General features: G+C 45.2%; 1 protein-coding gene across 2 annotated transcripts in view; it reads left to right on the forward strand.

The window, feature by feature from the left end:
- The window catches only part of SUN2 (Sad1 and UNC84 domain containing 2), a 28,253-nt gene that overhangs the window by 2,632 nt on the left and 9,353 nt on the right, over positions 1-16,268 (forward strand). For both annotated transcript variants that reach the window (XM_053407302.1, XM_053407303.1), the window contains exons 2-11: positions 1,463-1,629; positions 6,771-6,967; positions 7,927-8,064; positions 9,299-9,394; positions 10,132-10,225; positions 11,629-11,699; positions 12,585-12,706; positions 13,691-13,909; positions 14,727-14,804; positions 16,165-16,208. In XM_053407302.1, the coding sequence (XP_053263277.1) occupies positions 1,499-1,629; positions 6,771-6,967; positions 7,927-8,064; positions 9,299-9,394; positions 10,132-10,225; positions 11,629-11,699; positions 12,585-12,706; positions 13,691-13,909; positions 14,727-14,804; positions 16,165-16,208 (1,190 nt within the window). In that variant the 5' untranslated portion in view covers positions 1,463-1,498. The remainder of the gene's footprint in view (positions 1-1,462; positions 1,630-6,770; positions 6,968-7,926; positions 8,065-9,298; positions 9,395-10,131; positions 10,226-11,628; positions 11,700-12,584; positions 12,707-13,690; positions 13,910-14,726; positions 14,805-16,164; positions 16,209-16,268) is intronic.

Below are 16,268 nucleotides of genomic sequence, written 5' to 3' on the forward strand. Positions count from 1 at the left end.
AGGCAAGCATGTGAACTGTCAGGGCGCCGTTTTGCCAATGTAGCCCTGAAGAGAATTGGCCGCATCTCCCAGAATAGCTGTGGTGCAGGATTACAAACGCAGGCTGGCATAACATGATCGAGATTTGACTGGTTTTGTTATTGAAGTTTCATAAGTGTTGCCTATGAACAGCCTGGTGACTGCTTGCTTGTTGCTGTGATTGTAGAGAGCCAGGGAGGCAGACTTTATAACCGTATAAGGGGTGGATATTTGAGCAGAGTCAGGCTAGGTTTCTGCTGTTCGGACTGTTTTGCATCTTGGCAGGCAAATCTGCAGGGCGGCTGCCTGGTGGTGTATAAATACAGCCGCTGCCAGAGGGTCACCTAAATGAGCCTGACTTAAGTCTGAGATGGCTCTCTCCTTGGCTGGCCTGGGACATGTGTTCTTTTCCTGGCCAAGAGCTCTGCAGCTCCCTGCCAAGTTTTGGCTCCTGGTGCTCTGAAAAGGAGCATGTGATTCATATGTCTGCTGGTTAGAAAGTTGAGCTCACGTGCTCATGCCAGCCAGACGGAGGCTCTAGTGAAGGGGCCTGTAAGGTAGCAGGAACTTCTAAATCTCAGGTCGCAGTTCTTCCTGCTGGACAAGTAGCAATGCCCCTAATCCTCCTGTTTCAAGTAGAATTAGTAGATCTGCATCAGTAACCCTTTTACGAGTGTTTTCAGATGAGCTGTTTGTGGAGCATTCATTCTGATCTGCTTGGATGGTGGTCAGATGACATTTTGTCAAAGCAAGTGTTAGCCCAGTGCATTTTTCCATTGCTTTCCTTATCACAAAAGGTCTGATTTGGGGGAGGAAATGGGTTTGTTGTGCGAAACCTCCCACACATACCAGCCTAAACTTGTTAGTATGTGATTGAATCCCAAATGTTTTTGTCTGGAATGTGGCCATGAACTCTGATATTGCCACTTGCTCAACTGAGTGGAAGCTAGAGAGGGTTCTCTGAGTGCGTAGAAACTAGCCTACTGTCCAGACATAAATTTTTCATTTAGTTATTCAGCCCGCTTTTGCCTCTGGCCCCACCCCCCACTGGCATATGGCCCTTGGAAGGTTGCCCAGAAGGAAAAGTGGCCCTTGGGCTGAAAAAGCTTTCCCACCCCTGATCTAGATGACCCCATGGTCTTTCCAACCCTGTGATCCATCAGGGTGGCTGTTATATTCTTGCTACACCTCTAAAACTTACGCTGTCATGCCAAGGACAAGACTCCTGTCCTGGACCCCAGACTAGCTCTGCATGAGCCTGATTCTGGGATCTGTAGATTTTCAAGAGTGCTGGGAATTGTAGCTCTGTAAGGCTTAACTGCATTTCCCAAGTTTATTTAGGGGAAGCTTTGTGCTTTAATTGCACAGTGCGGAATGTTACTGTGGCTGTCCCAGCTGCTGAGTTTGTGGACCTTATGCTCTCTTCTCTCTATTGCTTCCCCAGGTATCTTGACAAAGGTCTGGTGGTTTTCCTTTGACCATGTCCCGACGAAGCCAGCGCCTTGGAACTGTTCGTTATTACCAAAATGAAGATGATGACAACATCAGTAATAGTGGAGGGAGTTCATTGCTGGGTAGTCAGCACATCCTATATAAAGATGGCTCTGATAGGTAAGTCAGAACAAAGCAAAAGGGAACCCACACCTTTCCCTCCCTCCTAAACGTTGATGCACTGCCAAGTTTCTCTGCAGCTCATTATAAAACATTAGCTTGTTATTGCTGCCTTTCACATCCAAGGGTTGCATGTGATATGTAACTGGCATGAGCTGGGGATAGGAAGAGGCATTTTGTGTTGTGGGAGAAACTAATAGCAGTTTGCATGGTGCAATCCAAATTCACAAATTAGATAGATATTGCATTTTGAAAAATCACATTTTGCTTTTAGACATTTGGTTGAGAATTTTCAGCACCGAAAGTTGTATTCGGACCTCAAACTGGATATCAGATTTATAGAGCTGAAGCATGGTTGAATTTCAAATCTGAGCACTGCTGTATTTTTAGGAAATTTATTGTTAACATCAAGCGGGACCCAAACAGGTTTAACTGCAATATTAATCACAGCTATATTGCCCAGAGCTCTAACTCTGCATCCTTCAAAGTGGTTCTTAGAAGACTCAACTTGATTCTCTTCCTACGCAGAATTCCAGTATAATTCTTGCCACATTCTCCCACATCTGACTTGTGATAACCCTCCCTGTTTCCACAGTTTTTTCCCAAGCAGCAATATAGCCACACCTTGTCTGATGCACAGCACATTACTTGATTAGAGGAGAAAGGAAGGGTTGCAGTACAGGAGAAGTAATTTTTCTAGTTCTTCAGCTTTGCTGGATGTGACATTTCCAAAGTTACAAATTTATTACAGAAGTCTTAAGGCCCTTCAATGTGTTATTAAAAATTAAGTGCAGCACTAGAGTTCATCCTAGCCTTTTATAGAATGTACGGTGCAGCAGTCAGTTGGCACAAATAGGCGGTTATGCTGTGGGAAACTTACGTTGCTTTGAAAGAAAAAAAAACTTGACAGGGCCCATTTTCAAAACCTGCTTTATACGTTTCACTTTTAGAAAGTAGCAGTAGCTTAGCACTACAATGGCACAGTATGGGGAAAACATTTATTTATGCATGCATGCATGCATACCCTGCCTTTTTTCCTTGATGGGACTGAAGGTGGCTTAGTTAAAAGCAAGAGCCACAGAAAACAGCCACAAAATGCACCATGAAAAAAAGAGAAACCTATCCTCTTTAAAATGAAAAAAAGTTATTGCTTGTTACAGCTAGGGAGTTCAACCGCTTGCCAGCCATAACTGATGTCACATGGGCTGGCCACTACAAGTGCCCACTGTGCTTGAATTTATTTATCTATTTTTGCTTTTAAACCTTTCCTTCATGAAGGTCAAGGTGGTATACATTGCTCTCCTCCTCTCCATGTTATCCTTACAACAACCCTGTGAGGTAGGTTAGGCTGAGAGATGCTTTCCAAGGTCACCCAGAGAAGGTTCACGGCTGAGGGAGGATTTGAACCAGAGCCTAGTCCAACACTCTCACCACTGCACCACACCTGTCACCATGTGAAGTGGCCTCTATTTGCTGGCTGCAACCTTTTTTACTGGTCCTCTGTACTTAGGAGGAGGAGGAAAGGTGGAAGAGCTGACTGACAAGTGCAGTGACACTCAAACCACTATCCTGCACTCACTCACTCTCTCTCTCAAAGTTTGAGTCCACAAACAGGTCAAGGCCACAGGTTCCCCATGACCAAAGAAGTTCAGTTTACAAAAAAGGCTGAGGGTGAGGGGAAGCTGTGTTCCTTGTTTTTCAGGCAAATGGCTTGTCAGGATTTTTCTCTTCCCCCTCACCCCTGGCCCAGTCAGTTGGCAACCCCATTTTCCATTTAGGAGTAGCTATTGCCTGGCTCCTGAGGCGGGTGGTGGGGCGGGTAATGCATTCATGCGCTGCTTGTGAGCTTCCCAGAGGCATCTAGTTGGCCATTGTGGGAAAGGGATGCTGGACTAGGTGGGGCTTTGGCCTAGTCCAGCAGGGCTCTTCCGTTCCTCCTTCCTTCCTGTTCCACCACGAGCAGCTGCTAGACGCTAAGCCATCCAGGAAAACCACAGCTGCTGCAGAGGAAGCAGGCAGGAAGTAAGAGGTGGGAGAAAGAGCAAGCAGAGCAGTCTATTTGTGTGCTGAGCACATCTCCTCTCGCTTTGCAGAAGATCTGTAGGCAGCTAAGAAATGTTGTCATCTGCCTCTGCTCCCCCCAACTTTTAAAAATCATTTTTTAAATAGGCCAGGCAGAAATAGCTGCTTGTGCTATTTAAAAATGCACTCAGCAGCAAAGTTGTATATCTCTGTATTACCCTGGGCATTTCTCCTAATTCTGCATGAAAAAACCATGTTCTGGTTTCTTCCTGTAATGGAAACACGTTGTTGATCCCTCAGTGGCTATTTTCAGAACCGTCACACCTAATCTACAGACAGAGAGGTGAGACTGGACGTATCTATCATACCACAGCAAATATGAGCCACTGGTTTGGTGAGGTTATTCTTGAAATTTTAAAGTGCGGGTGGGCAACCTGTGGCCTCAATATCAATTTTGTGGCTCCTGAAATTGCCTCATTCTTCTATATTGTCAGGGGTTATTCCTTTCCTCTTTGTTTCCTTTTTTCTTTTCTTTTTTTCTTTTCTGGCCTGGCTTCTTAAAGTGTGTCTCCCCTCTTTCTATGTAATTTCAGAACAACTGGAAGGATATGAGAATGTGCTTATAGCACACTAAAGTCAGAAAGGAGTTGCTTTCACTTGCTTTCCAGAACATTAGCTGTATTGATCTGTTGTATTAAGCTCCCTTGTATACTTACTTGAGAGTAACCCTGTCAAACCCAGTGGGGTTTGCTTCTGAGTAGACCTGCACGGGATTGAGAGAGCTAACCTCCAATAGTTTTGATGACCAGTGGTAGGCAGCCCCCCAATAGATTGCCCCAGGAAAATGTGTCCCTTGTACAAAAAAGGCTGTCTGGCCCTGTTTAAAGCTTCAGGCCTCGTAACACATTTTTAAACTTCTGGGTTGCCCCAGTTCATCCACAGTCCGTCAGTGATATGGTTCAAAGCATGTATAGTGTGTACAAGTGCCTGGACTGAGACATTGCTCCAATGCTGGCATAAGAAAAGGAATAGAACAAAGCCACCCACAGAGAAACTTGTTCTAGGATCTTTTCCCCACTTGGAGCATCAAGCATGCCCCATAATCCCCATAATCCGAGAATATTTTGGGGTGTACAGTATAGAGCATGGGAGCCCCCAACCTGATTTCACCCAGCCCTCTTTGGGTTCCATCATCTGTTCAACAAAGAGGGGAAAGGGCTTCAGGCTTATGCAAACTGTACAATTGCAGCTCCTTCCACTGCAAGATCAAAGCAGAAGGGGGAATGTTTCAGCAGATGTTTTGCAGATATGCAAAAGGTAGTCTGTGCATTTTGCAGTGGCTATTGCATGCCTGCCTTTCAAAGTTTTGAGTCTCTAAATAGCTTTAACTTGGGGCTTGCAGTTTATCTGTGCATGATCTTATTTGCATTCTTCTGCAGAGATTCTTTTTAATAAAAACAAAAGCAAGCCAAATGTCATACAGAAATGGTAGTTGGTGACTTGTTGCTTTCATCTTTATCTCACCCTTTCTCCAGTGCACATGGGTCCACCTTCCCATTTTATCCTCACAAAAATGTCATGTGGCAGCTAAGACTGAGAATGTGTGACTGGCCCAAGGTCGCCTAGTAAGAAGAGTCCCTGTTGTTATGGTGGCTGCCCAAATGCTCCTGGGAAGCTCACAAGCAGGGCTTGAGCATAACAGCACCTGCCGCACATGCTCCCCAGCAACTGGTCTCCATATGCATACTGTCTGATACTGCAGGTAGTGCATAGCCAGCCACCATGATTACTAGTAGCCATTGAGCTGCACAGCTAGGCAGGGATTTGAACCAGTCCCTCCCTGGACCAAGTTTACAGCTTACTCCCCTTTCAGAGTATCTCACCCACCTGCAGTGCACAATTATCGCCACATAATGGACATTCAAAAGCCAGTTCTAATCCCTTTCAGATCCACACTAACCTTGAACATGCATCATTTCCCCTTTTCTCTTTCTGTCCTGTTAAGTTCAGCCCCCAGATGCATGTCTGTTAAGTGGTGAGAGTTTAGTCATTACATACTACCAGCTTCATGTGTGTGAGCTTTGCCTTTCCCACACATTTATTGATTGATTAAATTTGTATCTTGTCTTTCCTCTGATGAACTCGGGGTAGCGTTTGTGGGTTTATTTCCAGCTCTCATTTTATCCTCATGGCAACCCTGTGGGGTAGGTAGGAATGGGAGAGAAAGTAGATAAAGTTTGCATTTTAGGGCTGACCTGCTGAATTCACACTTTCCAAAATGCAAGAATCAAAACACAGCCATCCTTCAAAATTTGCAGTTCCCTGGATTCTTCGGTACAGTTCTGCAGCCAAGTAATATGTCCAAAAATACAAATATTAGAGGAATATATACATAACTGTGAAAATAGCATACAAAAATGCATATATCAGAGAAAATTGCTTTGCAAAAATGTGCATATTGAACAGAACTGGATACAAAAATGTGTACATTAGGAGAAATTAGCACTACAATGCTGATGAATTTAAAATAAAAACTCCAAACTGACATGGAAGTGCGGAGAACTGAACTTAAGACTGGAAGAATGAGAAATGGTCAGATTCACCCATCCCTGGTGGTAGGCTTGCTTGAGAAGGTCTCAATCAACCAGTTTGTTTCATGACATAGTGGGGGTTTATATGTGCGAAAGCTGCCCCAGGTCGTTTGACCCTTTAAAAGATATACCTAGTTCTCTTTTTCTGTCTTAGAAAAGACTGCACAAGGCACTCTGTTTAGGGTTTAAACATAACACATTATTTTACCTAGTATACTAACACATATTTACATGCATTTATTTATATATCTTGGACTGACAGACTTATGAGACTTTACAGACTTCTGAGGCACATAGCAGCATACAACAAACTCACTAACGCTCTACAGTTGATAACAGACGTAACTGAAAAAGCTGCCTACTGCAGTGACATCATAGAATTATATGCTACATTAACTATTTCCGTAGCATTTTAGATGCACCACTCCCACATGAACCTGGTTCTTCCATTTCTTAGTCCACCATTCTAACCACTATCACACTGACACACATCGGCATGACAGTGTGTTCCTTTTTTTACTCCTGCAGCCGGAGCCTGAGAAGGAAATCAAGCAGTGTGAAGCGGCCATCTCCGGCTCCTAGCCTGGGAAGCAACCCTGCTGCCCATACCACCTCCTATTATAGCGAGTCTGTCGTCAGCGAATCTTACCTGGGAGATGGCAGGGGACTTTCTGGCAGAAGCAGCGCCCTCTTGGATGATCCACTAGACCGCAATTCTTACTGGAGTGAGTATTTCTTTTCCGCTTAAGCCGAGGTTGGGGAATCCGTGGCCCTCCAGATGTTGGTGGACTCCAACTCCCATCATTCCAACATTGGGGGGGGGATACCAGTCTACCACCCAGTATAAGCTGTAGAGAGGTTCTATATGGTTGCTTAGCACCCTCCTCAGCTACTTCTTACTTATTCTGAAATATTTATATCTGCTTGCTCTGCAGATCATATGTATATTTTTCTGTTAGAATTATATAGTATTATGACTGCTCTATTTATATTGATAGGAATCAGGGTTGTGGGTTCAAGCCCCATATTGGGCAAAAGATTCCTGCATTCCAGGGAGTTGAACTGTGTGAGCTTTGTGGTCCCTTTAAACTCTACAGTTCTATGATTCTAGGTATACTAAATGGTTGTGCTGTAAATTTCATGGTATTGCTGTGTGCGATGTTGTTAGCTTGAAGAACAAAGTAGGAAAAGTAGGAAAAGAATTTAAATACACCAGCCTTCCTCAACCTGGTGCCCTCCAGATGTTTAGGGCATCCCAGCATTCCTGCCCGTTGGCTGCGCTGGCTGAGGCTGCTGAGAGTTGGAGTCCAAAACATCTGGAGAAGAGCTTGCATCCGCTTTGCTCTTCCCCAGGTTTTTTAAGTTGGTGCAGGATGGCAGCCAAGCCACAGTTTAGTTGAGGTTTGTGGTTAAGGTTTCTTCTCTTTAATCACAGCCCGTAGTTGTAGGACAAACCTTGGCTACAGGTTATAGTTAAGGGAGGTAATGGCTAATTTGACATCAGGTGGGCGTAGCTTGCCCAAATTTGTCTCATGGGTCAAATCAGAAGGTCTAGCAAGCCAGATTGGGCCCAAGAGCCATTGGTTCTCCACCCCTGGTGTGGACAATACTGAGATTGATGGTCTGATCCAGTATGATAAGGCACCTTCCTATGTTCCTAAAGAAGTTCCTCTTTCCTGGCCAGGCGAGGAGTTGTCAGCAAGGAGGAGGAGAGGTACTGGAGGCTCGGAGTCCAGTAAAAAAATCAATGGGCTGGTTGAAAGGAAAACCTACGACACCTACGCCTCATCATCTGGCTACTCCTCTGAGGATGATTATGCAGGTACAGAAGTGCTCTTTGTCCCAAGGCAGTAGCAATGATGCTCTGTAATGAGAAACCTCCTAGGAGAGAAAACTCATGTAAAAAAAAAATCTTCTTGCACCAAGCCCTGTCCCACAGCATGGACTGCTTTTATGTCTCTTGTGGTGAAAACAGAGATAACCCTTTCACAATGGCCCTTTGCCTGTAGTGTCATCCTAGCTTTGCAGCTCCTCACACACACTGGCAAACCTTTGGTTCTGGCATCAGTCTCCCACCCACCCGCCGTTCCCTCATGCTGCAGGAAGGCTGCTCACCTTCGTAAAAAAAGAAACAATAAAATAAGAACGACACGACACATAATGCAATATTCCAATTCAATTAAGCGAGCTGCAGCGACAAGAATTTAGATGCCCATACTGGTCTTGTGTTCTAGGGTTCTGTGGGGGTGAGGCAAGACCAGTTGCTATTTCTGCAGCGGATCTGCGTCTCCAGCATCCTAGAGCTGACCGATCAGCATGAAAGGGAAGCTTTTTAGCTGCTGTATGCTCCAAAGTGAAGGAACACTGAAAGCACATTTTTGCTTCATTTTGAAGAGAATGGTGTGCAAGTTCTGTTATGCACAATGGAACTTCACAGGAACCACAACTTAAGTCACTCCAAAGGAGAGAGCTATGTGCACAGGAAACAGTAGTTCTAGCTGAAGGGCAGCACATGGAGGTCTGTGCTGATAGTTGCAAGGCATCCCTAATTTTTATTACTATTGTATAATCTTAGAAGGTTGTACAATATTCGAAGGAGTGAGGCTGTGAGGGGGCATGGGTATGACTATAATGAAGGAACCATGCTCTTCTGAATTTGCCACTATGCCCAAGACACCTCACCCCACATCAGGGCAAAAAAGGTGAGTTTTCACCTGCTGAAAAAATGACAACAGTGTTGTGATTGCATGGGCCTGAGAAGGGAGGTTGTTTCAAAGGTGTGGGGCCAGCACAGCGAAGGCCCACCCATGTGCCCCCTTCCTCACTAGGTGTAGGGACCACCACCAAAGCTTCCCTTGCACTTCTTAAAACTCAGGCAGGTTGGTAAATGCTTTATCAGTCCCCTCTGTTTCCTTGGACAGGTTTCTTCTACTTTGGAAACCAAGGAAATAGAATCATAAAGAAATAATGTATTTTCCTTACATTCAAAGTGTGTGAGGGAGGGAAGAAGAAGTGATGCCCTGTTTGCTGACAAACCTATACTCTGTTTCCTGCAGGTCACACCTACTTGGACCAGAACACTTCTGGTTCTGTGTTGAGGAATGCAATCTCCAAAGCTGGCTCTTTTCTGTGGCTGGTGCTTACATCACCAGGTAAATGGAAAAGTTGTTAAGTGTTTTATTTAGAGGAGTGATTTTCATTATGCAAGTTAACAAATGGAAATGAAAAGACAGCCTGAGACCTTCTACCCCCACTGAGATCACACTGCTAGTTGTCCATCATATTACAGAGGCCTGGCTGGCCTCAACTACAAATCCGACATTTAGTGTTTCTGGTCCAGTGCTGTAGAACACTCTCCCAGCAGAGATGCAGCAGACACCCTCCCTTTGGGCTTCCATACATCTCTTGAAGATCTTTTTGTGCCAATACAATTACATGACTATTTGTGACAACAGTAGTTAGTGATAACATTATTGTCTTAGCATTGCTAAGCAAATTGGCTTCCTGTCACATCCAGCCTAGAGAGCTGGAATCAAATCTCTTGATATAATTCAACCCTTTCACGATGGAGTCTCCTCCTGACTTTCCTGTAACAGAAGGGCAGTTTTTTAGGACAGCAGTGGGAGCATTGCAGAAGATTTAGATGTTCTGGTTTCTCTGACTGTTGCCATTTCTGCTGCCAGATCTGCCTACATGGCAAGCGAATAAAGGAAGTTGTGTGCCAAGACCTGTTTCCGATGAGCTACATTGGGGAGATGGGAAGTGCGTGAAGGGAAGCTGGTATTATACCACTTTGCCAGAGCAGGAAATGAAGTCTTAGATCTTGAAACAAGCTGATCTGTTGACATGGCCTGTTGCTGTTTTTCATGCTGCTCTGGTGACTTTGCAGGTCGGGTCTTTGGATTGCTATACTGGTGGATGGGGACCGCGTGGTACCGCCTGACCACTGCAGCCTCCCTGCTGGATGTCTTCGTCTTAACACGGTCAGTGTGGCAGAGAATTTGGAACGTTCAGGAATGCGGCTGGCAGCAATTTCTGAACTGGCTGAGAGGCAGCAATTGGGTGGGAGCTGAATAGTGCAAATGCCAACAGGGTTTCCAAAGCTTGCCCTACAGGAGGGAGTGGGAGCCTCTTGCTCCCCAGGAGTTGATAGACTCTGACTCCCTGAAAATTGGCCATGCTGAACTATTTTTCTTTCTTTTTCTGGTTTGTATCTGATGTTTTAGCTTTGATGTGGTTGCAGTGGCATTACTATTTTGATTTTGTTATTCAACTTGGAATGACACGTTATAGTCAGTCTGTGTATATACATTTAATTAATTAATTAATAATAATAAATAGTTTGTATGTTGTGTGGTTGGAATGAAGAATTTGTTAGGTGCCTTGAACTTCTTTTGAAAGTTAGGGGGCTAGCCATTTGAAAAATAAACAAAATAAATATGTGCAGTCTTTCTGACGTCATACAGGCTGCCCCTTATTTGCTGGAATGGCCTCTCCCATGGCTGATGCTGGACTACAATTCCTATCATCCCTGACTGTCGGCCATGCTGGCTGGGGCTGATGGGAGTTTGGAGTCCCAACACCATTGAGAGGAGGACGACAACAGGTTGGAGGCAGCTGAACTAAGGGGTCACCATATGCAACCCAGTATTTGGGGCTGAGATTGGAGCTACAGGTTGCAAGAGACTTGCAACTGCTACTGCCCATCTAGCTCTCTTTGATTAATCTTCTCACTAATGGCAACTATAGCACAAAGTGTTGTGCGAAGTTGTCATGTTGCGTATTTCCCCGTCTCCTGTTGCACTGACAGATAGGAAAGCCCACAGCCTAATGGCTGACACATTGTGTTGTGGTAGTCCAGAGGTTAGTAATCTCAGTCTCAGAGAGGGGCAGTGCAATAATTACTTGCAACATGTTGCATTGTGGTAGACCAAGGGTGGGGGACCACAAGCCTGGGATCTGAATGTGCCCCTCTGTGCTTCACTGTGTGGCCATCAGAGCTCTCCCAGGCCCCACCCCTCACTCTCTCTACTTTGCACCCCTGATACTTGGATAAAGCCTCTTGCTTCCCTGGATGGAGGTTAGAGAGGGTTGTGGTAGTGCATATGTAGAAATTTAGCACACTGTACAAAGGTAAACTTTGCATCCATTGTTTTCCCTGCTTTTGCCCTGTCCACCACTGGCATGTGGGGCCCCCAGAAGGTTGCCCAGAATGAAATGTGGCTCTCAGGCTGCAAAAAGATTTTCCCACCCGTATGGTAGACATTATGAGGAAGGGCAAATTGACCATAGACAGTGGCTGCTCCGCTGCTTTGTCAGGTTTTGCCTTTGTGGAATTCCACTGCATCTTATCCTCTCCCTTTCTCTCTTGCTCCTTGATGCCCAGGAGCTATCCAATCCTGAAGAAGCTCCTGCTGCTGCTGCTCCTGTTGCTGCTCCTGACTGCCATTGGCTACGGTGAGTTCCATATTGCTGTCAAGGTCCTCCTGCACATCAATAAGCGCTGCTTAATGATTAGTTATTCACCAACTTCCTTACAGGAAGGGGAGAACTGTAGTGTAATAAGGACTGCTTTGCAGGATCAGACCACCCACCATTCCTCCTCCTGCAGCAGCCAACTAGATGCCTCTGGAAGCTCACAGGCAGGGCATGATGGCAATTATTCCTGTGTTTTATCTGCCTGCATCTGAACACTGGGCTTCCAATTTTGCTACCTCTGCTGGTAGCTTGTGTTAGTAATATCCTCCAAGATTCTGTCTGATCTCTTAATTTTTTTAAATTTCCCCTTCTGAGGAGAGGCTGTAGCTCAGTAGGGGTCCACGTTTTGCATGCAGAAGGTCTCAGGTTCAACCACTGGCATCTCCAGGATGGGTGGGGGAAGGCCAGCGTTGGGGCTCTCTAGATGCTGCTGAACTATAACTTCCCCCCCACCCCTGAGCATTGGCCATGCTGGCTGGGCTGGCAAGGATTGGTTTGCCATGGGAGGAGGCAGCATTGAGCTAGAAGAACCACGACTGGTTCCAAAACTGGTGTCCATTCCCACATCTTATGGTGAATTCGCCAAATTAATTTGTGTGAAGTTCTTCCTTCTGTCCGTCCTGAGCTGACTGTGGTGCCAATCCGTTTCATTGAGGGACTGTATGTTCTGGTCTTATGAGGTTGAGTTGTATAAATCAGCCTACCCACCTAAGCCCTCATTTGAATATTGGTGTATACTCTGAAGTTTATATTTAACTAGATTTTTGTAAGTCAGACTGGGCATCTGCTTTGACAGAATAGCCGGGTAAAGACCTATCAGATAAACCCAACTGTAACTGAACTCTCCTTACTAATCACATCTAGGTGCCTGGTATTTTTACCCCTTCGGACTCCACCCATCTGTGTTTTCTTGGGGATCTGTGAAGCTGTCTTCTCCTGTTACCAAAAAGGGAGATGAAGCAAGAGATTTTGTTGCATTCTCAGAGGTGAGTACTATGTGGATCTCAGAGGTTCATGAGTAGGAGATACCCTGCAACATTTCTGCTCACTCCTAGGCTGAGTTGAGCTAGGGAGTTCCCTCTTTGCTTCACAGGGATATAATTATATTCTTGTATACATAGGTGGAGTCATGCAGAGCTATATACTTTGCTGTTGGCTGCTGCTGAGCTGTAACCTGGGGTTAAGATGGTCATAAAATTCTAATGGGAACTATGGTGGGGGGTGCTGTGGTCTAAACCACTAGCCCAAGTCTTGCCAATCAGAAGATCAGCAGTTCAAATCCCCGCGACGGGGTGAGCTCCTGTTGCTCAGGCCCAGCTCCTGCCAACCTAGCAGTTCGAAAGCACACCAAAAAAGTGCAAGTAGATAAATAGGTACTGCTCCAGCGGGAAGGTAAACGGTGTTTCCGTGTGTGCTCTGGTTTCCAGAAGCGGCTTAGTCATGCTGGCCACATGACCCAGAAAAACTGTCTGCGGATAAACGTTTGTTCCCTCGGCCAGTAAAGTGAGATGAGCACCGTAACCCCAGAGTCGTTAACTGCACTTAACTGTCAGGGGTACTTTATCTTGTTTATGGTGGGTTAAGAATCCAAGGGGTAGCTCAGTCAGTAGAGCATGAGACTCTTAATCTCATGGTTGTGGGTTCAAGCCAAACATTGGGCAAAAGATTCCCACATTGCAGGGGGCTGGAAGAGATGATGCTCATGGTCCCTTCCAACTATGATTCCAAGAACAAAGAAAGAGCCTTGTTGTATCTGAAGCCTAGGATACATTCCCAGCATACATTGAAAGGAAATAATTCTGGGAGCTGCAGTGTGTCAGGGGTGCAGAGAGCATTTTACATGATTCATTTTAGATTCTTTCTATTAAATTATGGTGATAGTAGCCTTATGTAGCTGCATCTCTCTCTCTCTCTCTCTCTCTCTCTCTCTCTCTCTCTCTCCCCCCCCCCCCATGCCCTGGATTTAAAAGGGACAGCAGCAGGTTTTGTCTCGGCTTCAGGCACTGGAGAGACATCTTGAGAGCCTGGAAGGTGCAGTTTCAGTGCTGGAACTGCAAAGAGGGGAAAAGACTATGGAAGGGGCAGCTCTGTCTCATGACGATACCCTGTCGCTTCTGGATGGGCTGGTGAGACGACGAGAAACCATCTTGAGAGAGGAGTTCCGTGCAGAGTCAGACCTTCACCTCCAGGTAGGGCAGGAACAGAGAATGAAGGGGACATTTTGGCATCAAGGGGGAGAATTGACTTTAGGACTGCAAGCATGTTGACTTGTGCACATAACTACTTAATTTCCAGAGCCTGGATCCCTTTTTTGCATTCATGACGATTTGTGCTCATGGTATCGGGGTGGTTATACACAATCTCACTTTCTATGTTGCTTGGGCCAGCAAAAGATTTGGAGTGGACATACTACTTTGTTTCCAATCGGTGCATGTCCTGTAGCTTCCTGATGAAACCCTGCAACGCTCTTGCTTCAGGAAACCATTTAACTTGTCTGCAATCCTTGTTTTTCAGAGGTTTCTGAGAAATGGCTCTAGGGCACTCACTCAGGGGCAACCCTGACATTGACATTAAACATGTCTTCCTTCTGCATGTTGCTCCCTACCCTTGCTTAAAAATAGCAGTTGCAGTTTGCTCAGTCTTGATCAGGATCATGGGATGGGAGGAGAAGGGTCAAGCCTTTCCCCTGCACCATTTTTACACCTAAAAATGATCTCCTGAAGCTGCTGTTCGCAGCAAACAGCAGCAGCAAGTGGGATCTTAAGGGGAGGTTTCTACCAGAACAACATAGAGGGCAAATGCTTGAAAAAACAGATTGTTACGCAATTTATCTGTAAGTAATGGCACAAAAATTACTTGCTGGAGCTTTAATTGCAGTTTTGCAATATGTCAATATTTTGGTTCATTGGTTTGTTTGATTAACAAATTCAAAACCAAACTATTAATCAGTTATCAAACTTGTGGTTGTTTTTAAAGCTATATACTACTTCTCTTGTCTCCCTACAGAAGGAGTTGGATGCTTTTCGATCCCAGCTACGGAAGGATTTTGACAGTCTCTTGAAGAAAGTATCCCAGGCTTCAGAGGTAAAACTTGACTACATATTTTAAGGATGCAGTGTTTAGGGAAGGCTGTCATACCACCTGCATTCATTTTCAAAGAATATTGGCTTGTTGTAGCATACGAACCAAGGATCCTGGCTTAAAACAATTCCTGGTTGGTTAAACAAGCCAGCTTCAAAAACCGTGGTTTGAAGCTTCTTGGTGGTTTCTTGTGACATTCACCAGAGTTTGGTGTAAGCCAAGAATCCTTGCTCATACAACACTACAAGATGACATTTCTTTGAAATTGAAATTACTCTGCAGAATAACATAGGAAGCTGCCCGTACCAAGTCAGACAGTTGCCCAATCTAGCTCAGTGCTGTCAACACTAGCAGTAGCTCTCCAGAGTTTCAGACAAGGGGTCTCTTCCATCCCTATTGGGGGATGATAGAGACTGAAGCTGGGATCCTCTTCATGCTAAGCAGATGCTCTATGTCTGAGATGTGGTCCTTCCCAGAAGTCGTCCTCCTGACTGCACAGGAGGAGGAAGTGCCTGAACCTGTGCTTGAACTTCCTGGAACTTTTTCATGTTGCACTAAACCATGGTTTCTTGTTACATGTAGCTGAAACCACTGTCTTAACAGCTCTTGTAGTTGTAATGTGGGTTTCCCCCCGTTTTTAATCCAAATAGAATATTTACAGTTTTCACTTTTTAGTAAAACATGTATAACCTTTACATTGATTATTTCAGTTGTTTCACTGCATCTTGAAACATTACTAGGTGTGATGCAGCTGATCTTAAGCACATCTTCCACTAATTTAAGGGGGGGAGAGGTTTAACCATGTGCTTAGCTCTATTTAATTAAATGAGACATGCAAGCCAAACTTCTAGGGGGGGGGGCTAACTCAGTGGGGGAGCATGAAGTCAGCTGATGGGCAGAAGGACAAGGCTTAGTCCTGCATTGGCTGTACATCCTGTTCTCTCCAGAGGCTGAAACAGAAGTGCAGGGGGTGAGGAAGGTCTGTCTTGAAGCACTTTGCAAAAGCAGTCTTTGAAGCAGCCTCTTGTTTCTCCCCTATGTAGCCAGTGGTGAGTTGGAGAGAAGAGGCTCCTTTCTGCTCTCTCCTACTGCCTGCCTGCTCACTCACTCACTTAAATGAGAAGCATGGTGCTTCTTCAAAGAGCACTTTTGCAGATGGCTTTAACCCCTGCTCACCCACTGAGAAGTGGAAAAAGAAGAAGTGAATGGTTCAAATAGAAGATATGTTATGATTCATCCATCCATCCCTTGCTGTGGCATGTTGTGCTCCTCCAGTTCTAGATACACACACGGTACTGCACAAACAATGGATTTTATTCTGCTTTGTTTCTATTTCCTGACCTGTGTCCTGTTTCTCCCACAGGAGACAGAAACTCGGATGCTCCAAATGACTTCACAGTGGCAAAGGTAATTTGAGCATCCTCAAGAAAGAGTTGTCTCCTATGGCAGTTTCTGTCTTACGATAGC

This window comes from Podarcis raffonei, chromosome 10 (assembly GCF_027172205.1).
Source record: "Podarcis raffonei isolate rPodRaf1 chromosome 10, rPodRaf1.pri, whole genome shotgun sequence".
Lineage (NCBI taxonomy): Eukaryota > Metazoa > Chordata > Lepidosauria > Squamata > Lacertidae > Podarcis > Podarcis raffonei.